Consider the following 27,467-nt stretch of genomic DNA (forward strand, 5'->3'; position numbering starts at 1 on the left):
CCCCGACTGCTGCTGATTGGCTACGGGGCTCGAGGGTGGCGGTTGGCTGCTCCTCGCACCTCCCCCTTGTGCCGCTACCGCCGCCACTGAGAGGAGCCAGCAGCGACGCCAGAGCCGGGAGTCCGGGTGAGTCGGGGCCCTGGGTCTAAGATGCTCCTGGCGTCCAGTGAGACTCACGAGGAATTGCCCTTTCGACTTTTTCTCCTCGCACGGGTTCTTCAGAGCTCCAGGCACTCTGTCACATGGGAGTTGTAGTCTGCCATGTACTGTCGACTATGGGCCAGAGACGTAAGAAGACTACCATTCCCAGCAGGAATTGCGATCAGCCGGTCAACAAACGCTCAGGCCACGCCTTCTAAGCCTGCTCATTGGAGAGCCGGTCCCTTAGCCCCGCCTTCCTGCATTTCATTGGCTACTGTCCTTCATAAAGGCTGGGTTCCGGCCTAGAGTGCAAGACGACTGGGTACTGTATTCGTCATTCTGAACTAAGACAGACTACGGTTGGTCAGCGTTGATGTCCATCACTTGTCGTAGGGCAGGACCCTAGGCTGATCGGGCGATCGTAGGCTCAGGTTGGTGTCGGTCCCAGAGGAGGCCGATCTTGGACCTTGGCCCCTCCCCCTCGCGCTGCCGGGTGGGCACGATTGGCTGTGGCAAGCGTCGCTCGTCATTGAGAGGCGGAGCCGACCAGGCTCTGAGTATCTATTGGCCTAGGACGGCGCCGGTCAGCGGGGTTGTGGCCGCTGATTGGCTGACTGCTCCAGCTGTTGCAGGTCCATTCACCATTTTGTGTGTTGGAGTAAAAAAAAAAGGGAGAATCGAGAGGGAGAGCCGGAGGGGGGGCGGGGAGGGACCGGACCGGACCGAGCCGGGGCCACGGCCCCCCGCCCCGAAACCCCGCTGAGCCCGAGGTGAGGGGCGGGGCCAGGGCTGACACAGGCAGGGGGGATTTGGGGTGCTGGGGGCCGAGAGGGGACAGGTGGCAGGGACGGGGAAGGGGTACAGGGGAAAAGAGGTGAGTGGGATGGTGGGAAGGTGGGACGGAGTAGAGGAAGTGGTGGGGAGAAGGAGTGACAGAAAAAGGGTGACAAGGAGGGGGTGGTGGGCAGAGAATTGGTAACAGGAATGGAGGGGTGACAGGACTAGATCAGGGTGACAGGGAGAGAGAGGGGACAGAGTTGGAGGGGGGTGACAAGGAGAGGTGATGGGGGGAGAAGGTGACAGGTCCAGAGATGGCTGACATGAGAGTGACTGGGAGGAGGGGGTGACAGAGATAGATGAGGGTGACAAGGAGGGAGTGACAGAGGAGGGGGCCTAGGGCCTGCGAAGAGAGAGGTGGAGATAGAGATGGTGACAGGATGGGAAAGAGAGTGGCAGAGACGCTGGTGTCAGGAGACCTGATGGGAGCAGAGGACATGAGACCCTGAGAAGCCTGGGCCAGCCTGGGCTTCAGGAGTTATTGCTTAGATTCTGAGGGAGGTGAGGGCCCAAGAGGGCCTTGGGTGGGAGTTATCCTGAGAGGGTGGACAGGAAGAGAGTAGGCCCCAGGGGAAAAAAAGAGGCTTGGTTTCTGGTGTGAAGAACTTGGACCAGGCAGTGTGGTTGTAAGCCCTGGGTGGGGTATGCAAAGGTTTGTGTTGGGCCCGGTCTCAGTGCCCAGGATGGTGGCCCAGCGGGTCAGTGGGAGAAGGTGGTGGTGGCTGTCCAACTCCTGGATACTTGGGTGCCTGCCCCATTATGAGAAGCCCCAGGGCCCCCAGCCTCTGCCCGAGAGGACCCCAGGATTGGCTCAGAGAAGGGGCAGCCTGGGACTGCAGGCTCCTAAGCAGCAGCAGGCCCCAAGAGGGAGAGCATGAGGTCGGGGTCCCGTAGGAGCCTGAAGGCTGAGTCAGGGGTGCCTCGGATCTTCTTTGGCTTATGGTCCTGGGTCCCCCAACCCTCCCGGGGGCCCCCCTTTTGGCCTCTCAGGTTCTTTTAGTCACTTCAGAGTAAAGTTTTTTCCCTTCTCTTCTCTCAGGGCAGCCTGAAAGGGGGCGGGCAGTAATGACTGTTCAGGAAGTGGGTGAGGTTGGCTTGCTGGGCTTGTCCTGCCGTCTTTGACCTTCTCCCACTTACCCCCACCTGGAGTCCGAGGGCATATTTGGGGACCAGGGGGGCCTAGTCGGCTCAGCCACCCTGCCAGAGCCAGCCCGGGCAGGGCGGGGATGCAAGCAGGCCAGAAGGGGGGTGGCTGGGCTTTCGGGTATCACGTTGGGTGCTGTGGGGGGAGGGGCAGGCTCCCATCCAGAGGGACCGTGAAACCCTGGGGTGTAGCCCTGTGTCCCACTGTGTGATGTCTGTGTCTCTGTGTGTGTGTGCTCTGTGTGTGTGTGTGTGCGCGCGTGCTTATGTACAGCCCTGTGGTAGCACTGGGTATGAGCTCTTGCCCCAGACGTGCCCCTGCCTGTTCTCCGCCAGGATCTGGGGAGATGGCTGTACCTGCCAGGCCTGGGGTGCAGAACAGAGTGGGCAGCTGTCCCTTGGGCCTTGCAGCTGCCCACTCCTTCCCACAATGCCCGGCCATTCCAGGCTGCCCGGGGCTAGGGTGGGGGTGGTAGAGAGAGGCTCACATCGCAGCCCAGTCACCTCCTTTTCTGTGACTGTGTGCTTGTACATTTGTGTGTGTGAGTGCGTGTGTTCTCTGGGCAGTGACAGTGCAAGGAAGCGTGCCCTCTGGATCATGTGACAGGCAGCACACTGAAATGGTTAGGAGCACAGACTCTGGGGCCAGATTACCTGGGTCCAGATCTCAGCTCTGCCATTTCCCAGCCGGATGGATGTGGACGAGTGGCTTGATCTCTCTGTGCCCCAATTTCCTCCTGTGTAAATGCGGCTGATGGTAGCATCCGCCTCTTAGGGCTGTGGTGAGGATGCAATGGGTTAATAAAGGCAAGTTTAGCCCAGGGCTTGGCACAGAGTGAGTGCTCCATAGGTGTGAACTGTTACTTTTAGTCGTGGTTCCCTTGAGGCAGTCAGAGTGTGTGCCTGCACCTACTGTCCTCTGCAGAGAAAGCAGAGTATGTGAGGGTTCCCAAGGAACCAGAGCGTATAGCTCAGGGCATATGGGTGCCAGTCTGTGTCTGGGTGCCGGCCAGGGCCCACAGGAACACAGCCAGGCGGGAGACCTTGGGGATCATGGAGTTGAGGCAGTAGCCCCAGCAAGTGGGAAGTCTTGGGGGACACTGGGTCTGGGGGGTGTTCCTGAGGTTGCTCCCAATGATCCCTGTCTGTCCTCTCACCCGGCAGGTGGACAAAAGATGAAGCCCATGAAAAAGGCGTGCACCAGCCTTCCAGGTTCTGGCAGCAGTGGCAAGTCCCCACCAGCCACCAGGGCCAAGGCCCTGAGGCGGCGAGGGGCTGGGGAGGGGGACAAGCCAGAGGAGGAAGACGACGAGGCGCAGCAGCAACAGCCGGGGCCAGAAGAGGCTGAGGAGGGTGAGGAGGAGGAAGCTGAGCAGGGCCCGCGGGCCGAGGGGCTGCCCCCGGAGCTGCAAGCTGATGACCCGGCCCCAGGCCCAGCTGAAGAACCCAAGGTGGAGGGGGAGGCAGGCCGCTGGGAGCCATCACTCAGCCGAAAGACGGCCACGTTCAAGTCACGAGCGCCCAAGAAGAAGTATGTGGAGGAGCACGGCGCCGGCAGTGGCAGCAGTGCGGCGGTGGGTGCCCCTGAAGAGCAGGCACGGACCCCCGAGGAAGCCGGCGCCCTGGGGGTGCCTCCACGGCCACCCACCTCCACGCGCTCCTCCTCCACCGACACAGCCAGCGAGCACTCAGCCGACCTGGAGGATGAGCCGGCTGAAGCCTGTGGTCTGGGCCCCTGGACCCCTGGCAGCACCAGCGGGGGCTACGACCTGCGGCAGCTGCGGTCCCAGCGAGTCCTGGCTCGGCGCGGGGATGGCCTCTTCCTGCCGGCTGTGGTGCGCCAGGTGCGCCGAAGCCAGGACCTGGGTGTGCAGTTCCACGGGGACCGGGCCCTGACTTTCTATGAGGGGGTGCCTGGCGGGGGTGTGGATGTGGTTCTGGATGCCACGCCCCCACCGGGGGCGCTGGCGGTGGGCACAGCAGTCTGTACCTGCGTGGAGCCCGGCATGGCGGCCTACCGGGAGGGTGTGGTGGTGGAGGTGGCCACCAAGCCCGCCGCCTACAAGGTCCGCTTCGGCCCTGGCCCCAGCTCCCAGCTGGGCCCAGCCGCCCTGCCGCAGCCACCTCAGCCACCACACCGGGAGCCCGAGGATGCGGTATGGGTGGCCCGCTCCAGCCTCCGCTTGCTGCGGCCCCCCTGGGAGCCCGAAGCCCTGCCAAGGAAGCCCCCGGCAGGCCCTGAGGAGGAGCAGGCTGAGCCCGGGGCCACCCTGCCCCCCTGCCCTGCTGCCCTGGACCCCAAGCAGCCTGAGGATGCTGAGGTCTCCAAGATCAGCTTCGGTGGCAACCTTGGGGCTTGTGAGGAGGGTGAGGAGAAGCACCCGCCCGCCCTGGGCACCCCGGCTCTGCTCCCACTGCCGCCCCAGCTCCTGTCACCACCACCCAAGTCCCCTGCCTTCGCAGGCCCAGGCCGCCCGGGTGAGCAGCCCTCCCCGTGCCAGGAGGGGAGCCAGGGTGGCAGCCGGAGCAGCAGCGTGGCCTCACTGGAGAAAGGGGCTGCGCCGGCCGCCCGGGCCCGCACACCCCTGACAGCAGCCCAGCAGAAGTACAAGAAGGGCGACGTGGTCTGCACGCCCAATGGAATCCGAAAGAAGTTCAACGGCAAGCAGTGGAGACGGCTGTGCTCGAGAGATGGCTGCATGAAGGAGTCACAGCGGCGGGGCTACTGCTCCCGTCACCTGTCCATGCGAACCAAGGAGATGGAGGGCCTGGCAGACAGTGGCCCGGGTGGGGCCGGGCGGCCGGCGGGCGTGGCGGCCCGTGAGGGCAGCACCGAGTTCGACTGGGGGGATGAGACGTCGCGGGACAGTGAGGCCAGCAGCGTGGCAGCCCGCGGAGACTCCCGTCCACGCCTGGTGGCCCCCGCCGACCTGTCTCGTTTTGAGTTTGACGAGTGTGAAGCAGCGGTGATGCTGGTGTCCCTGGGCAGTTCTCGCTCGGGCACACCCTCCTTCTCCCCCGTGTCTACGCAGTCACCCTTCTCGCCAGCCCCGTCGCCCTCGCCCTCGCCACTCTTCGGCTTCCGCCCTGCCAACTTCAGCCCCATCAACGCCTCGCCCGTCATCCAGCGTACCGCTGTCCGCAGCCGCCACTTGAGCGCCAGCACCCCTAAGGCGGGCGTGCTGACGCCACCAGACCTGGGCCCCCACCCGCCGCCACCTGCCCCCCGAGAGCGCCATTCCTCTGGCATCCTCCCCACCTTCCAGACCAACCTGACCTTTACTGTGCCCATCAGCCCTGGGCGACGGAAGACAGAGCTGCTGCCCCACCCAGGGGCGTTGGGGGCTCCCGGCGCAGCGGGTGGAGGAGCCGCCCCAGACTTCCCCAAGAATGACAGCTTAGACGCTGGCGTGGACTCGGTGTCCCACACACCTGCACCCTCCGCGCCAGCTGGCTTCCGAGCCGTGTCGCCCGCCGTGCCCTTCTCCCGCTCCCGCCAGCCCTCACCGTTGCTGCTGTTGCCCCCACCTGCTGGCCTGACCTCGGACCCTGGGCCCTCCGTGCGCCGGGTGCCTGCCGTGCAGCGGGACTCACCTGTCATCGTCCGTAACCCGGACGTGCCGCTGCCCTCCAAGTTCCCCGGGGAGGTGGGCACTGGCAGTGAGGCCCGGGCCGGGGGACCCGGGCGGGGCTGCCGAGAGACCCCAGTGCCCCCAGGGGTGGCCAGTGGGAAGCCTGGTCTGCCCCCACCTCTGCCGGCCCCCGTACCCATCACTGTGCCTCCAGCTGCGCCGACTGCCGTGGCCCAGCCAATGCCCACCTTTGGCCTGGCTTCCTCACCCTTCCAGCCGGTGGCCTTCCACCCCTCACCTGCTGCTCTGTTGCCTGTCCTGGTGCCCAGCAGCTATACCAGCCATCCTGCCCCCAAAAAGGAAGTCATCATGGGCCGGCCTGGGACAGGTAAGAGGTTTTGCTGGAGGGGCTGGGTGAGGGCTCATTTTGTACTAGGCGACTGGCAAAGTGGCTCTCGAGAAAGGTGAACTCCCCACCCCAGGGGGCATTCAAGGGGAGGCTGCCCTCCCATCTGCACAGAAGTTCCCATGGGAATTCCTGTGTCAGGCTGAGCATGTGGACTTTGAAGGCTCAGTGCAGTGTTTCCAGAGGCCTCCTGGTTGGGGTCTACCAGTCAGCAGAACTTTCCTGAGAGTGCAGGCTCAAAGCCAGCACCCACCCCCCCACCCCCCAATAGAGCTGATGGGGTAACAGAGATGGTAATCATGATGACAACTCTCATGGCCTGAGAACTGACAGGGGCATCACCGTGATAAGCACTGTGAGTGGGTTATCTCTCCTAACCTCACACCCACCCCTTAACGTAGCACTCACAGCATACTGAACCTTGCTGTGAGTAGGCTCCTATATTGCTGTGAGTAGGCTCCTATGGAGGAAACTGGGAGTTTCTCGACGATCCAGTAGCTGGGAATCCACGCTTCCACTGCAGGGGACCCTGGTTTGATCTCCGATCAGGGAGCTAAGATCCTGTAAGCTGCTGAATGGTGCAGCCAAAAAAAAAAAAGAGGAAACTGAGGTCAGGTTAGTTACTTGCCCAGGGTCACGTGGCTAGTAAATCCCGGAGCCAGCCTTCAAACCCAGGCTGGCTGGCTCATGACCACTTGGCCACAGTCCTTGGTTACAGATGGGAAGACTGAGGCTCCAGTGGGTCCTTCTGCCAGGTGGTGGCAGGCCCAGGCCTGGAGACCTCATCTTCGCTGCTGTACCTGGTAAATAGCACAGGTGTGGTCAGTGCCCTGGCGGGGAGCCGGGGGTGTGGCGGGCATGCCTCCCAAGGTGAACCTAGTCTGGCTGCCCTCAGGACAGGGCGTGTAGGCCAGGGGTTGGAGGAGAAGTTGGAACCTGCAACCCTGGGACAGAAGAACCTCCTGGGAGGCTGATGGGAGGGCTCTGAGGTCAGAAGGAGCACAGCTGAGGACAGCCGGTGTGGCTAGAGGGCTGAGGCCAGGGGTAGGGGGTGAGGCATTTCTGAGATGGGGCTGGAGAGCCATCTGGCCTGGGCCTTGTCAGAGGAACTTTCATGGAGGGCGACAAACACGTCACTCACCCCTTCCCGAGCATCTTTTTCTTATTTACCTATTCATTTACTGTCGACTGAGGGCCCCCTCTGTGCCTGGCCCTGTGCTGGTTGATGCTAAGGACACAGCCCCATCCTCACAGGGCTCATGGTTCCTGGAGTAGACAGACCTGTCCCCAGATAGTGGCTGTCCAGCGTGGTCAGGGCTGGGGTGGTCAGGGAGGACTTCTTGGAGAAGGGGCCATGAGTGCATGCTCAATTGCTTAGTTATATCCGACTCTTTGCGACCCCGTGGACTATAGCCCGCCAGCTCCTCTCTATCCATGGGATTCTCCAGGCCAGGATACTGGAGTGGGTAGCCATTCTCTTCTCCAGGGTATCTTCCCAACCCAGGGATCGAACCCCCAGATCTCCTGCATTGCAGGTGGATTCTTAACCGTCTGAGCCACCAGGAAAGCCCTCTAAAAGTGAGGCCTGAAGGGTGTGCAGAAGGGAGCCTGGCAAGGCTGGTAGGAGGACCGTCAGGTAGAGGGAAGAGTTTGTGTAAAGGCCTTGAGGCGAGAGCCAAAGTTTAAAGGAAGTTGAATCTGCAAAGTCAAGGGTTCTAGACCGTGGGTGAGTGTTGGGATGTGTGGCTGCATAGGTGAGCAGCACATCAAAGTCAGATCATAGAAGGTCCTTCAAAGACTTGAAGGCACTAGGAAACTCTGGAGGGTTGTACCATATAGGGTGAGTTCCAGCCCCTGAGCCCAGGGAAGAAGGAGGTGGACGTGTGGATCTTGGTAGGAGCCGCTGTGTCTTGGGCTGGAACAAAGACTAGTGTAGGAAGGAGCCCAGGCCCTGCCCTCACTCAGCTCCAGCCCAGACCCAGGGCAGAGGACACAGGGATAGCGCTTTCCCCTCATGCTCATTTACTGAGGTGTTTTTTGCTCGCCCCTAACATTTGTTACATTTGTTATTTTGTAGCTGATATGAGCAAAATTCCACAAAGTGGGCACAGCAGGGATTTCTGTCCTTGGGCAGATGAAGACACTGAAGCAGAAGGACTCTATAACCATCCCCTTCAGCCCCCCACCGCCCACATTCCTGCAGCCCCGACACTGCCTTCACATATAGCACTTCAGGGTCATGACCCTCACTGCAGCTGCGTGGGGAGGGTGACCTGAGGCCTACCAGGGTGGTCTGGCAGGGTTCCTGCTACCATTTTCCGGATGAGGAAAAGTGAGGCCCTGACAGAAGGTGGTGGTCACCTGATGGAGGTCACCCAGCCAGGGAGGGGCAGGACTGTGTCTTGAATCAGATCTCTCGATCTAGATCACAGGACCCTTGCTACCAGAAGTAAGAGTAATAATGCTTTATTGAGTACCACTCATGCATGTGCCTGGCACACTGCTCAGTAAGTGCTCAGTGCACTTTTACTCACTGAGTCGTGATCACACCCCAGCTCAGCAGGACCATTAGTTCCACTGGACAGAGGAGGAAACTGCAGTCCCAGAGGCAGAGTGACTTGCCTGTGGTCACCCAGCTAGGAACAGGGAGAGCCAGGATTTGAACCCTGACTGTTTGGCGCCAGAGCCCGTTACTCTCAGTAATGATAATGATAACAGTAACAGTAGCTCGCTTTATTGAGCATATACCACTGCCCAGCCTCACGGATGGGGCTGTCTGATTGAAACTTCCTGACACTACAAAATAGGGATTACCAGTTTCCAGCCCTGTCGTCGGTAGCAGGAGGGGGACTGAGGTTCAGGGAGGGGAGGCCCCTTGCTGGAAGCCACCTGATCGTCAGAACTTGTCCAGTGCCTGTCCTGGCGGTTCTGAGCCGCGCCTTCCTGACTACACCCATGCTGAGGTATCCAGGCTGCCCTCAGGTTCCCAGCCAGTGGGCCCTTTTGTTCTCTCAGAGGCCTCCCTAAAGCCTTGGGAGGTAGGCACCTTGGGGCCTTCTCTGTCTTGAGGCCCAGACAGGGCAGACCGTGCCCAGGGGCACAGTGAAGCTATCACCCTTTGGCCTGCCCATGCCAGGGCCTGACCCTCCGTCAGGACAGCAGGTGTGAGGGGGTGGCCCAGGGCAGCCTGCCTGCTTCTGCCCCCCGCCAGGCATTTGCTTCCGCTGGGGGACTTGCTGGAGCAGGCGGGCCGGCATTCTCCGCATTCTGTGCATGGCCGGGCCAGCCAGCTGCCATCGCCACCTCCCTCTGACTCTTCCCGCCTGCTCCCCCAGAGAGGAAGCCGCCCCAGGGCCTACAGCCCTGGCCTAGGAGGCCAGATGTCTCAGCCTTGTACTTGGCATGGCCTGCCTTCCAGCTCCTGGCTTCTGCCTGGGTTCCCCGTATTGACAGGCAGTGCCCCTTCTCCTGGGCCTGTCTTCCCATCTGCCTGTTTGAGCCACTGCGTATCTGTCTCTTCCTTGGGTGCCTATGTCTGTCTCTGCCCAGGTCTCCATTTCTGCGCCTGAATCCTCCTCTGTGGACTTCTGTCTGGCTTTCCCTGAGTCTCTCTACAGCTTTCCTGGTTTGTACCTCCTTGGATACCAGTTCTTGTTGGAGCTTTCATTTCACCCTCTTTCTCTTTTGCCCCCCACCCCCCGCCCCAATTGTGGGATTCTATCTCTGGTCCTCCTCCTCCCATTCTTTAGACAGACCTGCTTTCCCTATCCTAGTCCCCACTTCCACTCTGTGCACATCAGGAACTCTGTTCCTCTAAGTCATTGGAGAGTTGCTAAGCACCAGGTCTCTTGCTCCCTCTTTGGGGAATGTTGGAATAATGTCTAGGCCTGAAGGCCCCTTCTTGGTCCTTGACAAATTAAATGTCCACTCCTGTCCTGAAAGCTGCTTAGAGTTGTCGGGAACTATCCTACAGACCCATCAACACCCAAGCACCTGTTTCCAAGACAGGCAGGAAGGCGGGGGCTTTGGGGGCCAAGCTAGGAGATCCGGCTGTGGGGGAGCAGCAGGAAAGCAGTTCCTCTGCCCACCCACCTGCTTGAGGGCATGATCCGGATCACCCCTACCACCCCCACCCCCATCACCTTTCAGAAGACACTTTGGTGCCAGCTCCATTTAACTGAGTCCCACGAGTAGTCCTTCCCAACAGGCAGAATCTCAGAGACCAAGCAGTATCCATCCACTGTGCTTGGGTGCGTTGGGAAAATGAGGCCCCAAGAAGAGCCAGGGGGGCGGCGGGGTGGGAGTGGGGAATCCTCCTGACTCTGCAGATCCAGACTCTGCCCAACCAGAATTTCTGTTTTGTCTCAAACAATAACCCCCCTCTCTCCCACCAGAAGTCCCTCCTCACCTCTCTCCCTGGCCCAGGCTGAGCAGCCCTGGGGTAAAGTGGGTTAGAAAGGCATATGTGGATGCAGGCACAGGCAAGGATGAGCAGAGGGAGGCCCAGAGCCAGGGGAGGACAGAGGAGAGAGGCAACTCTGGCTTAATGAATGAGGTGATGAGGGAGGTTCAGGTAGGCTTCTCACTGGAGGTGACATTGGAGCTAAAACAGGAAGAATGAGTGGATTTCAGGGAAGTAGAAGAGAAGGTCCATCCAGGCATAGGCAACCACAGGAGCAAAGGCCAGGAGGGGTGAAAGTGCATGGCCTTGAAGTGGCCAGTTGAGGCTGGAGCTGACACGGGGCCTAGGCTTGGCAGAAGGGTGCCAAGGAAGACAGGTACAGCCGAGCCACACTTGAGTGTCAGCCCCGTGAAGAGCCTAGAAACGGTTCAGAGCAGAGGGAGAGGGTTGGATCAGGCTGTCCAAGACCCCTGGATAGGAAGGAGACCTCGCCTGGGAAGAAGAGGGTGAATTACAGGAGAGAGGAGAGAAGAGGCTCTTTTGAGGTAGCAGGAGTGAGTCTTGGAGATGTCTTGGAAGAGCCCCGAGCGCCAGGCACTGCAAGGGGTCAGGCTGCCTCCTGGTGGCGGCGGGTGGCTGGGGTTGCTGGCCCGCGCATGCGCAACGTCGCGGTGGTGTGTGGCCCGCAGCCCCCGGCGCCCGGGCATTAATGGCTCCATTAGTGGCAGGGAGGGAGGCGCATTAGCGGCGACGACGGCGTCTGGCTCCCATTACCACCGGCGGCAGCGGCTGCACCGCAGGCGGCTGGACCCTCGCCTGCCGCGCCGCCGCCTCCGCCCGCACCCCGTACCCTGTTCCCGCTCCGCTTGGGGGCCTGGGCCAGGGAACCCCCGTCTCCCCATTTCGGTGGAAAAGCTAATCGTGAAGCCAGGCAGACCGGGGCTCAAATCTTGATCGTGCCACCTCCTGACTGCAAGATCCTACCCCCTTCTGAGCCTGTTTTACGCGAAGCAGCCAGGGAAGGAGGGTGCATCGGGGGCTTTGTGGATCCAGACCTGCGCCCAGTGAGGGCCGCGCCCATTCCCGCGCCCTAGGGGGTAGGCCCGGGGCGTCTGGCCTCGGGTCTTCCCATTGGCCGCTGTCGCTCCCGCCGACGCCGATTGGTCGAGATCTGTTCCCCCGCCCCTGCGCCATTAACCCTTGCGCGGCCGCGTTCTCGGGCTGGGTGGGGGACCTCCCCCCCAGCAGACAGTTCGGGTGCCAGCTGGCCCGCGCCTCGCCTCGGCCCGCGTGGGTGTCAGGCCGGCCAGGCGCCCGCCCGCCGTCCCAGCACAAAGCGGCTTTGTGGGGCCCGCCAAGGGCTGGCTAGGGGCCAGGCGGCGAGTGGAAAATCTCGTGAGCGCGGGGTTGGGGAGGAGAACGCAGGGCGGCGCCCCCTCCTCCGCCCAGGCAGTGGCGCCTCCCTCAGCCCGCGCGGACCAGCCCTTTCAGCCCCGGCGCTTGTACACTCCCCCTTGACTCCTTTTTCTACCCCCAAATCCACATCCCTCTCTCCATCCTATCCCGCCCATCTCCCAATCCCTGGGGAGCCTCCCCCACACCTCTCGCTTGCCTCTCTTTCCCTTCTGGTCCCCCTGCCTACCCCAGCCCCACTCACACTGACTCACCCCGGCGCTATTTTTAGGCCCCCATCCCTCCCGAGCAGCACCAGCCCAATCCTGGGCTCGTTCCCCAGGCAACCCTGGCCGTCGCCAATTCCGCCCGGGGTGGGTGGGTGGGTGGGTGTGTATGTGGAGAGCGGGTGAGGGGAGCTGGGGACACCGGGGTGGTGAGCCGAGGCGGGGACCCGGGCCTGGAGAGCAGGGTGGGGAGCCGCAGGCGGCAGGGCGCGGTGCCTCTCGGGCTCAATAAACGGGGGCCCGTGAGTTCAGGGCATGTCTGCCTGTCCCTCAGTCTGTCAGCATCCCTGGCTGTGCGCCCCAGGGCTCTGGGCAGGCCTCAGCCTGTGCCACCCTGGGTGGCAGTTGCTGTCTCTGTCTGGGCTCCTGGTCCCCAGGCTGGGGTGGGGTGGTGCCCTGGGGATTGTTTGGGGCCAAACCTTTTGTGGAGTTGGTTACAGGGTAGTGCAGGGGTGAGCTGCACTGTGGTTCTGCCCATTACCTGCTCTGAGTGAAGGGTGGTGAAGCACTCCCTCTCAGATGGGGCTGAGGCCCTGGTTTGGGGAACCTCCTCAGCATTTTCCAACCAGGGAGGCCCCAATTAGAGTTGGGGATGGCTGAAGACACGGAACTGCTCCCTCTTCTCTACTAATCACCCCCACCCAGGGTTCCTCCATTCCAAACAATGGAAACTAAGTATAGGGCTGGCCCAGTGCCCAGGGCAGGGGGGCCCTTCCCGCCCAGATTCCGGCCCCTCCCTGGTAGGCTGGGCCCCCACTTGGCTGTCCCCTACCCTGTAAGGGGCCTCTTCCCATCCCTTCTCTGTGGGCACTGCCTTCTACCAGATGTGCAACCCTCCCAGATGTCTGGGGCCCTCTTTCCCTCCTGTGCCAGGCTTAGCTCCTTTTCTCATGCAGCAGAAGTGGGGGTACTGGGGGCAGGGTTCCTCTGAGCTCAGTCCCTGAGCTGCATTGCAGTGGGGAAGGGGTTAACTTGCCAGGAGGTGACTCACCGGTGGGGAGAGGAGGGGGCAGCCATGGGGAGATAGAGCAGGCCACATTGATTTCAGCCTTGATTTCTGCTTCACATTGCAGTCCCTGGGGCAGTGAGGTAATGGAGGGTCTGAGTCTGGGGCTGCATAGGGAGGAGGGGGTGGTCACCTAATAGTCCCTCTGTTGGTCTCTCCAGGCTCACAGCCAAGAGTCTGGCCCTGCAGTCACTGGAGGTCAGAGGGCTACAGACCTCCCCTTTCCCTCTGGGCTCAGGTTACCTGGTTTTTGCCCCTCTCCATGCCTTCATCTCTGTAGGTGCAGAAGGCTGGGAAGAGTTTGTGCCTGTCACTGATCCTACCTGTGTAGGAGCTCAGTCTCGGTCCATCTGAGCCTGTGCAGTCTTGACCTGCCCAGTTGTGACCCCAGGCCTCTGCCTTCACAGGATGTGACCTCAGGGCCCCCTTGCGTGATCCAAGGCCACTGCCTCTCTGCCTGGTAGGCCCCAGACCTTGTCTGTGACTCTTTGTGTACCCTCTGACTTTTCTATAGTTCATCAGTCTCTCCGAATCTTTGAACATATTCCCAGACCTTTGGATTGGGAGTCTCTGCCTGTGTCCACCCTGAGGTTGAATTTTCAGTAGCGGACAGAGCACTTGAGTTGGAGTGCTGGGCTGTTATGTCCCAACTGCATGATCTGCACCATTTATTGTTTCTCTGAGCCTCACTTTCTCATCTGAACAATGGGCATAATAAAGTGTACTTTCCTAGTGATTGTGAGGATTCAACGCACAGGGTCATACATACAAGCTCCCCAAACGGAGCAGCCCCAGTGTTAGTTTCCCCTCTTCCTTCTTCTGAAAAGAGTGACTCACAACCTAGAGTGGTGGCCTCCTGCCTTACACTGTGAGGTGGAGGGCCCCAGGTGGCCGCTAAGTGTCAGGTAGGGTTGCTCAATGATGGTGAACAGCTATGGCACTTTGTATACCTGATGAGCCAGGGTACTGAAGTAGTGCTCACTGGGGTAAGTTTATATAGTGTGTGGGGTCAGTATGATGGCACTTGTGAGAGTTACCTGTGTTGGGATTGGGAGTGCCAGGAAGGCCACGAGTGTTGGTTGTGTTAGAGGGACATAGGGTATGTGCAGTGGACAAACAGTGATTGTGATGAGGTGTAGGAGAAAATTCTGCCTGTTTAATATGTCGTGTGTTTGTATGATTCACAGGGATGTGTGAGGATATGCTTTGATGAAGCATGTATGACAGGGCATGTATGAAATGGGTGATGTGAAGAGGATGGGTGAGAACGAGTGTGACTGTGGGTGGGGCATGATGGACGGTTAGTATGGGAGGTAGTACATTATGTGAGGAAGTGTTTTAGGTGTGTGACTTCGTGTGAGAGTGTAAGAGGGAGGGTACATGTGACCCTGGGCTGTGTATAAGGTAAAGGGTGTGGTAGGAAAGTCTGTCTAGGAGTGTGTGTGTGTGAGTTTGTGACTGCTGTTGTGAGAGTTGGTGAGGGCTCAGGGGTGGCTGGCCCAACCCTACACGCAGTTCGTCTGCCTTGCGGGGCCGTGCGCGCCCCAGGTGTGCGTGAGGGAGGTGGGCCGAGCCGCGCGTGAGCGTGTTCCTCGCGCGGACTGGACACACACAAGTACCACCCACAGCCCCGGGCCTCTGCAGCACGGCGCCCCGAACCGCCCCCCTGGCTCGGTGCCTTTACTGCAGTGCGCCCTCCCTGCCGCCCTCCTCCCGCGGTCCCGCCCCGGGCCGGCTTGGGTCCAACCGGAGCCCGCCCCGCCCTGCCCTTATTTGCATATGACTGACGTTCCCCCGGGGCGGCCAATGGGGGCGGGCGCGGCGGGGCCTGACCCGCGCGCGGCGGCGGCAGCCAATGGATTCGCGCGCGGTGGGCCGGGCTTGCGCGGAAGGCCGCGGGGGAAGCGGGGAAGGGGCGGGGGGAGGTGCGGCGGGGGGAGGGGAGCGCGTAGTAGTGGCGGGGCGGGGAGGCGGCGGTGGTTCGGCGCGGGGCTCGCTCGGAGCGCACGGACGCACGCACGCTCGTCCGTCTGCCCGTCCGGGGCCGGAGGCCGACCCCGCGCTGAGCCGCGGGCCCCAGGCCCGGAAAGGCGGGGCGCGGTGCCGGCAGCCGGGGCGCGCGGGGCCAGAGCCGTTACCCGCCGGAGCTGCGAGGGAGGGAGGGAGCGAGCCAGCGAACGGGGAAGGGAGGGGGCCGCCCCCGCGCACGCGCGCCGCGCCCCGCCCCACCTGCCCCGCCCGCCCGGCTCCGCGCGGGAGGAGGGAGAAGGAGGGGGCGGCGCCGATGGCCCCCGTGCCGCGCGCCCCGTGACGGCCCCCGCGCGCGCTGGGGGGCGGGGCGGGGCCGGCGCGCTCTGACCTCCCCCCGCCCCCCGGGCGGCGGGAGGCAGGCGGCGTTGTGCGCAGGCGCGCCCGGCAGAGACCCCCCGCGTGGGGCGGCCGGAGGGGGGCGGCGTGGGGGGGGCATGTGGCAACGGCCTCCAGCTCCCCCCGGGCCCGAGTGGCGGCGGCCGAGGAGCCGGCGGCGGGCGGAACGGCGACGGCCGCTGAGGAGGCGCGAGCCCCGGCCGGGCCCCCCCGCGCCGGACCATGTACTCAGCCCACAGGCCCCTGGTGCCCGCGTCCGGCGCGGCCTCCCGTGGCCTCGGCATGTTCGGTCAGTAGCGCCTGGGCCCTGGGACTGCAGGGGTCAAGATGTCGGGGTGTTGAGTGCAGAGTAATGGTGATGGGGTTACAGTAAGAGAACGGTGGCGGCAGAGTAGAGGGGAAAGTTACAGAGCTCGGCTGGGCCAAGTGGTTAGTGACGGCAGGTGGGAGTGTAGCAGAGTGATAAGAGTGCAGAGTGGGGCGTAGCTGGGGACAGCTGTGGGGTTTAGGTGCGGGGTGGAACAAGGTATGTTGTCATAGGAGGTGAAGGGTGCAGAGTACCTTGGTCCGGAGCATGGGTTAGAATCGTAGCAGCGTGAGACCTGGTTCCAGGTGTGAAACAGAGTGGGGAGGCGCTGGGGGCTGTGATTGAGAAGTGGGCTAAGGACAGGTCTTGGGTTTGTGAGTGAGGCACTGTCTGCTCAAGAGTGATGTGTTTGTGGTGTGCTCTTCAGAGAGAGGGCGAGACCTAGGAACCTGGAGGGTAGTGCGCTGGAGAGGAGTTCAGGAGGGACAGGACCAAAGGACCGTCCTCCCATTGTCTGCTGGGCCTCTTCTTTCTCATCCAGCAGAAGATCAGGAGGCAAGATCTTTGTGAAGAGTGGGACCTGTCCAGGTCTCTAAAGGCTCTTGTGGGTTTGAAGGCCCAGCAGGCTTGTGGGGCTCCAGTGCCCCAGTGGTAGGGATGGGATTTTCATAGTATCTAGAGTCCTCTCCAGTGTTGGCTTCTTTGTCCGTCTCCTGTTGCCTTGATGTCTACTTCTTGTTTTGGCAGCATCTCACAGAAGCAGGTCTTGAGGCCAGTGTCTCCCATAGGGGCTCCACGAGGCTAGCCTTCCAAAGGCATTGGTTGGGGGGGTCAGCTGAGGTCAAATTGATCTAGATCAGGGGGAGCCTGGAGTGAGGGGGACCGGGGCTAGGGCGTTTTCCTCCTGTCTTCATGGTCTTCCCCTAGCAGGGGCCTTTTCTGTGGGTTCCACTTCCCCCAGGGAGCTGGCAGTGAGAAGGAGACCCACTCCCAGCTTGGGCCAGCCCCAGGAGTCCAGCCAGGGGTGGGCCGCAGCGTCAGGCTGGCTCTCTTATCACCCAGCTCCTGGAACAGAAGGTTGGCCCCTGGTGCGGGAGGTACCTTCCTGTGCATATTCTCAAGGAAACACCTGGCGCTGTTGCCTTGCCTGGGCAGGGTCTCCTAACAATTCTCTTGTCTGCTCTATTGTCCCTGCCTTTTCTTCTGAGGAGCTTACCACACCCTCCCATCTTTCTGGGCAAGAGGGCTGGCCACTATACTGGAGGGAAGCGCAGGAGTTTCAAGTGAGGGGAGGCCTCTTCACAATTAGTAGACTTCTCTCTGAGGAGAAAAGAGAAGGATTCTGGAGCCACCAGTGCCCAGCCTGGGAAGGGCAGGTCTGGGTCCCTGGGGTCTGTGGTAGGGGGAGGGAGGCAAGAAGAAAGGCCTGAGATCCCATGCCCTGTGGGTAGTGGGGAGAGGAGGGAAGGAGAGGAGTGGGAGAGGAGGTTGGGCCATCTGCTTCAAGAAAAGAGAAAGGGAATGTGGGGCCAAGGTGAGGGGCTCTGTCGGATGAGGCGTGGTGACAGGAATGGGCGCGACTGGGGGAGGGTCTCCAGCCTCGCTAAGGTCTTCAGAGAGTGAGATGGCAAGCAGACATGGCCTGGTTTGTGACAGGAGCCAGTTGTGCCTCTGGCCTGGTCCCTGGTGGCAAGGCTGGTGGAGGTGGGGGAGGGCGTGGGGTGTGAGGGCTCTTTCCCTGCTTCTGTTTTTGTTCTTATAAATCTAGAAATCTGTCAGCGAGGAGCTCTTCCTGAGTGATGTCGCACGCCCGAGCCCAGGGTGCTCTGGGATGAGGGAAGAGGGTGTAAAGAAGAGGGGGCGGCGCCTTGTCCAGGGTGGAAGAGAGCTTGCTTTGGGTTGAGGGGGGTGTCAAGGCCCGGCTCTCCTGCTGCACCACTCAGCTGACTCCTTCCCACAGTGTGGACAAATGTGGAACCTCGCTCTGTGGCCGTGTTCCCCTGGCACTCCTTAGTCCCCTTCCTGGCCCCCAGCCAGCCTGACCCCTCTGTACAGCCAAGTGAGGCCCAGCAACCTGCCAGCCACCCCGTGGCCTCCAACCAGAGCAAAGGTGAGGGGCGAGGGGCCGTGGGGAGGCCTGGGGATGGGGTCGGGATGGCCCCGGAGCCCTCTGACTGGCCCGCCGCTCTGCCCCCAGAACCTGCTGAGTCGGCGGCCGTTGCTCACGAGCAGCCACCGGGCGGGACAGGGAATGCTGACCCGGGGCGGCCCCCTGGAGCCACATGCCCTGAGAGCCCAGGGCCTGGACCCCCCCACACTTTGGGCGTGGTGGAACCTGGGAAGGGCCCTCCTCCCACCACGGAGGATGAGGCCCCTGGACCGCCAGGAGAGCCGCGGCTGGACAGCGAGACAGAGAGTGACCACGACGATGCGTGAGTACCCTGAGGCCTGGGACCAGGGAGGAGGGGGCGTGGCCGGAGACTCAGCTCTCCCTGTCCCCGCTGCTCTGTCTCCATCACATTTCATTCCCCACAGCTTCCTCTCCATCATGTCTCCTGAGATCCAGTTGCCCCTGCCGCCCGGGAAACGCCGGACCCAGTCCCTCAGCGCCCTGCCCAAGGAACGGGACTCCTCTTCAGAGAAGGACGGACGCAGCCCCAACAAGGTGTCTCATCTCCACCCGTCCGTCCCCAGCTCACCCCAAGGCCACCGAGGCCATCCTCTGGGTTCTAATAATCCCTTGCGGGCCGGTGTCTTCTGCAGCGGGAGAAGGACCATATCCGGCGGCCCATGAATGCCTTCATGATCTTCAGCAAGCGGCACCGGGCCCTGGTCCACCAGCGCCACCCCAACCAGGACAACCGGACTGTCAGTAAGATCCTGGGCGAGTGGTGGTACGCCCTGGGGCCCAAGGAGAAGCAGAAGTACCATGACCTGGCCTTCCAGGTAACGCCGCCACCTCTCGGCTCCTCAGCTTCTTCCTGTTGGGCAGATGAGTGAAGGGTCTCCTTGCCCTTTCCTGCTAGGTGAAAGAGGCCCACTTTAAGGCCCACCCAGATTGGAAGTGGTGCAACAAGGACCGGAAGAAGTCCAGCTCAGAGGCTAAGCCCACGAGCCTGGGGCTGGCAGGAGGGCACAAGGAGCCGAGGGAGCGGAGCATGTCAGAGACAGGCACTGCCGCTGCCCCCGGAGGTCAGTGAGCCCCTCTGGCCTCTTCCCTCCTGTGGGCCACCAGTCTTCCCTTCCCTTGCTCAGCCCACTTCCCCAGAAGCTCCTTTCGGCTTCATTGCTTTTGAGCCCCTCACCGCAAAGGCCCTGACACTGAGCTGTGGTGAAGGAGTCAGGGAGGTCCAGGGAGGTCACACATCCGAACAGAAATCTCATCATCAAGTGCCATTTATTGAGCATTTACTACATGACAGGCACTTCTTAGAGCATAATGTCTAGCATTCAAAACCAAAGCCCGTTTTCCAGATGAGGAAACTGAGGCTCAGAGAGGCAGAATCACTTACTTGAAGTCACAAAAAACTAGGAAGTGGCCGAGTCTGAATTTAAACCCCAGCTTGTTGGCTCTCAGGGCCGCAGTCAGAAAAGGCTCTTATTGGCTACTGCTACTGACTGAGGGTGTCTATAGAGTGCACTGCCCTGAGGCGCTTTTCTGGAGATCCCTTGGGTTCTGGGCCACAGCCCTGCGAGGGATGTTCCTTTTGCTCTGAGACCAGGGAACAGAGGCTCAAGACAGTCCAGTGGCTGTCTGTTAAGCGGTGCTGCACGTACCTGTCTCCAGGCTTTTCTCCCCTCAGAAGGGCCGCCTCCCGGGGAGCAGTGGGCTCATTCCTCGAAACCCCAGAGGACAGGAAGTAGTGGGAAATGCTGGGCTGGTGGGTGGTGCCTCTCTTCTGCCTGGTGGCCCAAGAAGTCCCACCTGCTTCCACCCAGTGTCTAGAAGTGTCTGTGGACGTTTTGGCCAGCCTAGGTGCTGGTAGCAGGCTTCCTGACTGTAACCCTGTCTCTTTCCCTCCCTGCAGTGTCTTCAGAGCTCCTGTCTGTCACGGCCCAGACACTCTTGAGCTCGGACACCAAGGCTCCGGGGAGCAGCTCCTGTGGGGCAGAGCGTCTGCACGCTGTCGGGGGACCTGGCTCAGCCCGGCCCCGCGCCTTCTCCCACAGCGGGGTCCACAGCCTGGATGGTGGGGAGGTAGACAGCCAGGCGTTGCAGGAACTGACTCAGGTCTGGAGGGCAGGCCGCAGGGGTAGGGGCAACGGGCAGGGAGGGAGGTGACTGCCCTGGCTGAACTCTCCCTGCACTTGCCCTGCAGATGGTGTCTGGCCCTGCGTCCTACGCTGGCCCAAAGCCCTCCACCCAGTACGGGACTCCAGGCCCCTTTGCGGCGCCCGGGGAGGGAGGCACCCTGGCAGCCAGTGGACGGCCCCCACTGCTCCCCACCCGGGCCTCCCGTTCCCAGCGTGCAGCCAGTGAGGACATGACCAGTGATGAGGAACGCATGGTCATCTGTGAGGAGGAGGGGGACGACGATGTCATTGGTAAGCTGTCTCAGGACCCAGAGTCCTAGCCGGGGAGCAGCAGGCTCAGGTTGGGAAAGTAGGTGGAGATTTGGCTCAGGTCCTTGGGCCCCTTTTTCTTCACTTCCCCGTTTGTTTGTGATCCTGGGCCTGTTCAGTTCAGGCCCTACCGAGGTAGTCCAGCCCTGCCCTCGAGAAGCCCCAGGTCAGGGACTTCCCTGGTGGTCCAGTGGCTAAGACTCCACCCTCCCAATGCAGGGGGTCCAGGTTTGATCCCTGGTCAGGGAACTAGATCCCAAGTGTCGTGACTGAGACCCAGTGCAGCCAAATGAATAAATGTTAAAAAAAAAGAAGAAGCTGCAGGCCAGACAGGAAGCCTGAGGACAGCAGCGTGGCCGGGCCACTGGGGCATAGGATCAGGTGCCGTTTCCTGCTCTCAGGGTCTGGTGGCAGGCTGGGCACACCTGGGCTGAGGAACAGCATTCCCGGACAACACTTAGTCAACACAGGGCAGAGCTGAGGCCAGAGCCAGACTTCAGACCCTCTATTCTGGGCAGCACTGCGCCCAGCCCTTTGCCAACACTGTCGCGTCTGTTCCCTCAGCTGATGACGGCTTCGGCACCACTGACATTGACCTCAAGTGCAAGGAGCGGGTGACTGACAGCGAGAGTGGAGACAGCTCTGGGGAGGACCCGGAGGGCAGCAAGGTGAGGGCTTGGGACTTGCTGTTGTCTGGTCCACATGTCCTGGGTGGGAGAATGTTCCTTTTCTGTGTGTCAAGAAGTGCGGAAGATAAAGGCCCAGAGAGGGCGAGCTATTTGCCCCATGGGCGTCTCAGCCTGGATGAGTGGAGGCCTTCAACTGGCCTGGCTGCCAGCAGGACGTGGAAATGGGGATGGGCAGGGTGTGGGTATCCAGGCTCCCCTGACGTGCTTGTGTCTCCTTTTTCCTTCCACACAGGGCTTTGGCCGGAAGGTGTTCTCGCCTGTGATCCGTTCCTCCTTTACTCACTGCCGTCCGTCGCTGGACCCTGAGCCTCCAGGGCCCCCAGATCCACCTGCAGGCTTCAGCAAAGGCTATGGGCCCACCTCCTCCGCATCCTCGCCCGCTGCCGCCTCCTCCTCAGCCACCACCTCCTTCCCACTGGGCTCAGGGACCTTCAAGGCCCAGGAGTCAGGTCAGGGCAGCACCACAGGCCCCCTCCGTCCCCCACCCCCTGGAACTGGGGGCCCAGCAACACCTTCTAAGGCCACCCGGTTTCTCCCCACGGATCCTGCCACCTTCCGTCGCAAGAGACCTGAAAGCGTGGGCGGCCTGGAGCCACCAGGCCCCTCAGTCATCGCGGCGCCTCCCAGCGGGGGAGGAGGCGTCCTGCAGACACTGGTCCTGCCCTCAAACAAGGAGGAACGGGAGGGCAGCGGAGCTCGCGTGCCCTCAGCCCCAGCACCCTCGCTGGCCTACGGGGCCCCAGCAACCCCCCTGTCCCGCCCGGCTGCCACCATGGTCACCAACGTGGTGCGGCCCGTCAGCAGCACTCCTGTGCCCATCGCCTCCAAGCCTTTCCCCGCTCCCAGCCGGGCCGAAGCGTCTCCTGGTGACACAGCTGGCGCCAGGACTGAGGCGGCCACTGGGTCCCGGGCACTGGGGGGCTCCCCGCTGGGCGTCAGCTTAGTGTACTCGGACAAGAAGTCAGGAGCTGCCACCTCCACGGCCCCACACCTGGTGGCTGGGCCCCTCCTGGGCACTGTGGGGAAGGCGCCGGCCACTGTCACCAACTTGCTGGTGGGCACCCCGGGCTACGGGGCCCCAGCGCCACCTGCTGTCCAGTTCATTGCCCAGGGGGGCCCTGGCAGTGGGGCGGCTGCAGGCTCGGGGGCCAGTGCTGGGAGTGGCCCCAATGGGCCAATGCCCCTGGGCATCCTGCAGCCGGGTCCCCTGGGCAAGGCTGGGGGCATCACCCAGGTGCAGTACATTCTGCCCACGCTGCCCCAGCAACTGCAAGTGGCACCGGCCCCTGGGACCAAGGCAGCGGCGCCCGGCGGCCCTGCCCCCACCACCAGCATCCGTTTCACCCTCCCGCCGGGCACCTCCACCAACGGCAAAGTCCTGGCTGCCACCGCACCCACTCCTGGCATCCCCATCCTGCAGTCCGTACCCTCCGCCCCGCCCCCCAAAGGTGAGGCCCGGGCCGGGCAGCACGAGGAGCGGGCCCCAGCTGCCTCCACTCCTGTGTGACCACCTGCTCTCCTGTCTCTTAACTTGCAGCCCAGTCAGTGTCTCCTGTGCAGGCCCCACCCCCAGGTGGCTCAGCCCAGCTGCTGCCCGGGAAGGTACTCGTGCCCTTGGCCACCCCCAGCATGTCAGTGCGGGGAGGCGGGGCTGGCCAGCCACTGCCCCTGGTGAGCCCGCCCTTCTCAGTACCTGTGCAGAACGGTGCTCAGCCACCCAGCAAGGTAAGGGCACCTCGGTGGCGGCCTCTTGCTCCTGTCCCTTGCTCCTCCCTTCTGGGCGTTGGTCTCTGCGTCCCGTGGTTTTTGTGTCTGCCTGTTGTTCGCTCTCTTCCTTTTGTCCCCTTTGGTGTCTGGGCCTCTGTCTCACTGTCTGGCTTGATGTCTCAGCATCTTGATTCTGCTCTCATCGTTTGTCCCTTGTCCCTTCTCTGTGTCTCCAGCCTCTTGCTGTCTTTCCCTTGATTTCATCCTCCCTAGCCCCAGCCCGATGTCTCCCTTCCATGTCTCTGCTGAGATCCAGCCTCCAAGGTCTCAGGCCTCCCCTGCCTCACTCTGGGGCCCCAGCTCAGCTCTGCCTGTGGTTCCCTTGCCCACAGATCATCCAGCTGACTCCGGTGCCTGTGAGCACACCCAGCGGCCTGGTGCCGCCCCTCAGCCCGGCCCCACTCCCCGGCCCCGCTTCGCAGCCTCAGAAAGTCCTGCTGCCCTCCTCCACCAGGTACAGCAGTTGAGCCCTCATCTGGGAGTCAGCGCAGGGGAGGGTTTCTGGGGGGCCGGCTCTCCTCACACCTTCCCCTTGCCTCTCCCTATGGCAGAATCACCTATGTGCAGTCAGCAGGTGGGCACGCACTGCCCCTGGGCACCAGTCCTGCATCCAGTCAGCCTGGAACAGTCACCTCGTACGGACCCACGAGCTCGGTCACCCTTGGCTTCACCTCACTGGGGCCCAGCGGCCCCGCCTTCGTGCAGCCCCTGCTTTCAGGTGAGGAGTGGGCCTGGCTGGCATCTGGGGACCACGGGTGGGACCGAGGCAGCCCAGGCCCTAACTTGGTCCCCTGCCTCTGCCGTCTCTCTCTCCACAGGCCAAGCCCCACTGCTGGCTCCTGGCCAGGTGGGCGTGTCGCCTGTGCCCAGCCCCCAGCTACCTCCCACCTGCGCAGCCGCCAGTGGTCCCGTCATCACAGCATTTTACCCTGGCAGCCCCATACCCACCTCTTCAGCACCCCTGGCCCAGCCATCCCAGGCTCCCCCAGGCCTGGTCTACACTGTGGCCACCAGCACCACCCCACCTGCTGCCCCCATCCTGCCCAAGGGCCCACCGGCACCCACTGCTGCCACCCCGGCCCCTGCCAGCCCTTTCCCTAGTGCCACAGGTGGGTGTCAGGCTAGGTGAAGACGGGCTGACTGGGTGGACCCAGGGGATGGGTTCCTGTCAAGCCTGGCTTAGCAAATATTTTCTACACCCGCAGGCTCCATGACCTACAGTTTAGTGGCCCCCAAGGCCCAGCGGCCCACCCCTAAGGCCCCCCAGAAAGTAAAGGCGGCCATCGCCAGCATTCCTGTGGGCTCCTTCGAGGCTGGTGCTCCTGGGCGGCCAGGCCCTGCACCCCGGCAGCCCTTGGAGCCTGGCCCAGTCCGTGAGCCCCCAGCGTCCGAGTCAGAGCTTGAGGGGCGGCCAGCAACACCAGCCCCTCCACTGCCCCATGAGACCTGGACTCCCACAGCCCGGAGCAGTCCCCCGCTGCCCCCACCTGCCGAGGAGCAGGCCAGCACCAAGGGCCCTGAGACCATGGTGAGTGCCCAGCAGCCTGGGGGTGGCCACCACTGCTTGGCTCTGCTCCTCTGTCTCCTGTCTGCCCTTCTGTCCCACTGCTCTTCCCTCTACCCATCTGAACCATGCCCTTGTGGGTTCTCCTCTGGCCTTGGGCTAGTATGTCTGCATGACTGGGTCCTGCCCACAGTTCTGTATCTCGGCGGTCAGCATCCATCTCTGTGATCCCTCTCTGTTTCTGGGTCTTGCCCTGGTGAGTCTGACCCCAGTGTTCTCCATCTCCTTCTCCACCCCACCCTCCAGGCCACCAAATTCCCCAGCTCGTCTTCAGACTGGCGTGTCCCCGGGCTGGGCTTGGAGAGCCGGGGGGAGCCTCCCACCCCTCCCAGCCCGGCCCTGGCTCCAGCCCCAGCTCCTGGCAGCAGCAGCGGCAGCAGTGAGGGCGGCAGTGGGAGGGCGGCCGGCGACGCCCCCGAGCGCAAGGAGGCGGCTGGTGCCGGCAAGAAGGTGAAGGTGCGGCCCCCGCCCCTGAAGAAGACCTTTGACTCTGTGGACAAGTGAGCATGGGCTGGGGGACCCGGTGGAGCGTGCGGGTTGCTGGGAGAGGGGGCAGCTGCAGGCGGGGGCAGAGGAGGTGACCCTGCCTGCTCTCCAGCAGGGTCCTGTCAGAGGTGGACTTCGAAGAGCGCTTTGCCGAGCTGCCTGAGTTCCGGCCTGAGGAGGTGCTGCCCTCGCCCACCTTGCAGTCTTTGGCCACCTCACCCCGGGCCATCCTGGGCTCCTACCGCAAGAAGAGGAAGAATTCCACTGGTAGGCAAGCGCCAGGTGCCCGGGGAAGGTGGGGGACAGATGAGGCCCCCCAGGGGCCTCAGCACGGCCACTGAGCCTGCTTCTGTCTGAACAGACCTGGACTCGGCCCCCGAGGACCCCACCTCGCCCAAGCGCAAGATGAGGCGGCGCTCCAGCTGTAGCTCGGAGCCTAACACCCCCAAGAGTGCCAAGTGCGAGGGCGACATCTTCACCTTTGACCGCACAGGTGCCGGCGTGGTGGCAGGCAGAGCTGTGGGGGACCCAGGGCCTCCAATAGGGGTGGGGTCTCAGGAACAGGGTTAAAGGTGGGAGAGTGAGCAGGAGTCGCTAAGAGCGAGGACAGCAGGCCAAGGGTGGGTTCTGGAGGTGCTCTGCTCTGTTGTCTGTGCTGGGTCTCCATTGCTGCACGGCTTTTGTCTAGTTGCAGCGGGCGGGGTCTGCTCTCTAGTTGAGGTGCTCAGGCTTCTCACTGCGGTGGCAGCTTTGCTTGCGGCAGAGGATAGACTCAGGATGCAACGGCTTCCGTAGTTGTGTCTTGAGGGCTTAGTTGCTCCATGCGGGACATGTGGGATCTCCCCAGATCAGAGTTCGAACCCACGTCCCCTGCGTTGGCAAGTGGATTCTTTACTGCTGAGTACCAGGGAAGCCCGGTTCTGGAGTTTCACAGGCCCCTAAATTCCCACCTGACCTTGGGCAGGTTCCCTCTCTGAACTCAGTGTGAAACAGGATTCAGTGAGGGCTGAGTGGACCTGCTTGCACGGTGGCGGGAGGCTTGACCGGGCTCCTTGTACTGCTCACAGGCACAGAAGCAGAGGACGTGCTTGGGGAGCTGGAGTACGAGAAAGTGCCCTATTCGTCGCTGCGGCGCACCCTGGACCAGCGCCGGGCCCTGGTCATGCAGCTCTTCCAGGACCACGGCTTCTTCCCATCAGGTGAGCACAGCTGGGAGTCTCAGGGCGAGGGACTTGGAGGGGGCCTACCTACTCATCTCACCCTGCTCTTCTCCCTCTCCCTGCCTGCCCCTGCTGCCCACAGCCCAGGCCACGGCAGCCTTCCAGGCCCGCTACGCGGACATCTTCCCCTCCAAAGTCTGTCTGCAGCTGAAGATCCGTGAGGTGCGCCAGAAGATCATGCAGGCGGCCACTCCCTCAGAACAGCCCCCGGGAGCCGAGGCCCCCCTCCCTGGACCGCCCCCCACTGGCACTGCTGCTGCCCCTGTCCCCACTCCCAGCCCCGCAGGGGGCCCCGACCCCACCTCACCTGGCTCGGACTCTGGCACAGCCCCGGCTGCCCCGCCACTGCCTCCACCCCCAGAGCCGGGGCCTGGACAGCCTGGCTGGGAGGGGCCCCCCCAATCCTCACCACCCGCCTCTGGTTCCTCCACAGCTGCCACAGGCAGGTGAGGGGCTCCTGAGAAGACCCCAGACCCACAGTACCCCCCTCAGGACATGGACAGTATGTTAGGTGGCAGGAATGGGGGGGCAGGATGGTTGCCTCCTCCCCAGTAAAGCCATTTCGTCCTTTCCAGTTGGGGGCGAAATGAGGCCTGCTCCCTTGTCTACCCCCTCCCCCGACAGCTCCCTCCCTGTGACGGGGGCGACTGAGGGGAAGTGGGGCACAGTCTCCCTCCATCGAGCCCCTGTATATAACCTGGAGTGTGTTACCTTCAGACCTTTTCACTTGTACTTTATGCAAAATGGCTCGTGTGAGGGCTGCCAGCTGGAGGGTAGTGTGGGCCTCGGGCCACAGGGAGGTGCCTGTGAAGTAGGGGGGAGTTCATGTACCCCTTTTTTCCCCAGAGGGGCTGGACTCAGGTTAGCTTGGGGGTGGGGGCTCCTGCACTTTGCCACAGGCACGGGGAGGGTTCTCTCCCCACCCCCTCTGCCCTCCCAACTTGGGTTGTACTTTCTAAGAAGGTGATTCCCCCACCCTTGTCCCCATCCCCAGAACAAAACATGTTGATCATGTGCAATATTTCTTACTGTGCTGAGAAGACGCAATGACCGAGATTAAAGCTGTTTAACACACCTGTGTGGCTGCTAGTTCTCAAGGGAGAAGGGATGTGGGTCATACCAGTCTGGCCCCCAGGTGGCCATGGGGTTACAGGCTTTGCCCCCAACCACTGTGAGGAGCGGGGTGCCATTCCAGTACCATCCCCTACATCAGTGGGACCTGGTGGGCAGAGTCATGCCTACTCAGCCATTCGGCCAGGCATGGTTGGGGAAGGCCTTTGACTGGGTGCTGTGAGAAGGGCAGTTCACCCTTGATGTT

At 62.3% G+C, this 27,467-nt stretch overlaps 1 protein-coding gene across 6 annotated transcripts; it reads left to right on the forward strand.

Annotated features, from left to right (window-relative positions):
* Nucleotides 1-27,223, forward strand: CIC (capicua transcriptional repressor). 6 transcript variants are annotated; one of them, XM_070387631.1, is made up of 21 exons: nucleotides 1-126; nucleotides 3,286-6,081; nucleotides 17,821-17,970; nucleotides 18,058-18,292; nucleotides 18,396-18,525; nucleotides 18,624-18,806; nucleotides 18,887-19,052; nucleotides 19,889-20,091; nucleotides 20,180-20,405; nucleotides 20,988-21,091; nucleotides 21,345-22,560; nucleotides 22,650-22,837; nucleotides 23,212-23,333; nucleotides 23,431-23,597; nucleotides 23,698-23,988; nucleotides 24,085-24,407; nucleotides 24,690-24,943; nucleotides 25,042-25,196; nucleotides 25,291-25,422; nucleotides 25,997-26,128; nucleotides 26,232-27,223. In XM_070387631.1, exons 2-21 carry the CDS (start codon nucleotides 3,297-3,299, stop codon nucleotides 26,597-26,599), a joined length of 7,530 nt encoding a protein of 2,509 aa, XP_070243732.1. In that variant the 5' UTR covers nucleotides 1-126; nucleotides 3,286-3,296; the 3' UTR covers nucleotides 26,600-27,223. The 6 variants fall into 6 exon arrangements, with proteins under 6 accessions (XP_070243732.1, XP_070243730.1, XP_070243729.1 ...); XM_070387629.1 differs by lacking the exon at nucleotides 1-126 and adding an exon at nucleotides 213-572; XM_070387628.1 differs by lacking the exon at nucleotides 1-126 and adding an exon at nucleotides 758-911.
* Nucleotides 27,224-27,467: the final 244 nt, after the last annotated feature.

Source organism: Bos mutus, chromosome 18, assembly GCF_027580195.1.
Source record: "Bos mutus isolate GX-2022 chromosome 18, NWIPB_WYAK_1.1, whole genome shotgun sequence".
Classification (NCBI taxonomy): domain Eukaryota; kingdom Metazoa; phylum Chordata; class Mammalia; order Artiodactyla; family Bovidae; genus Bos; species Bos mutus.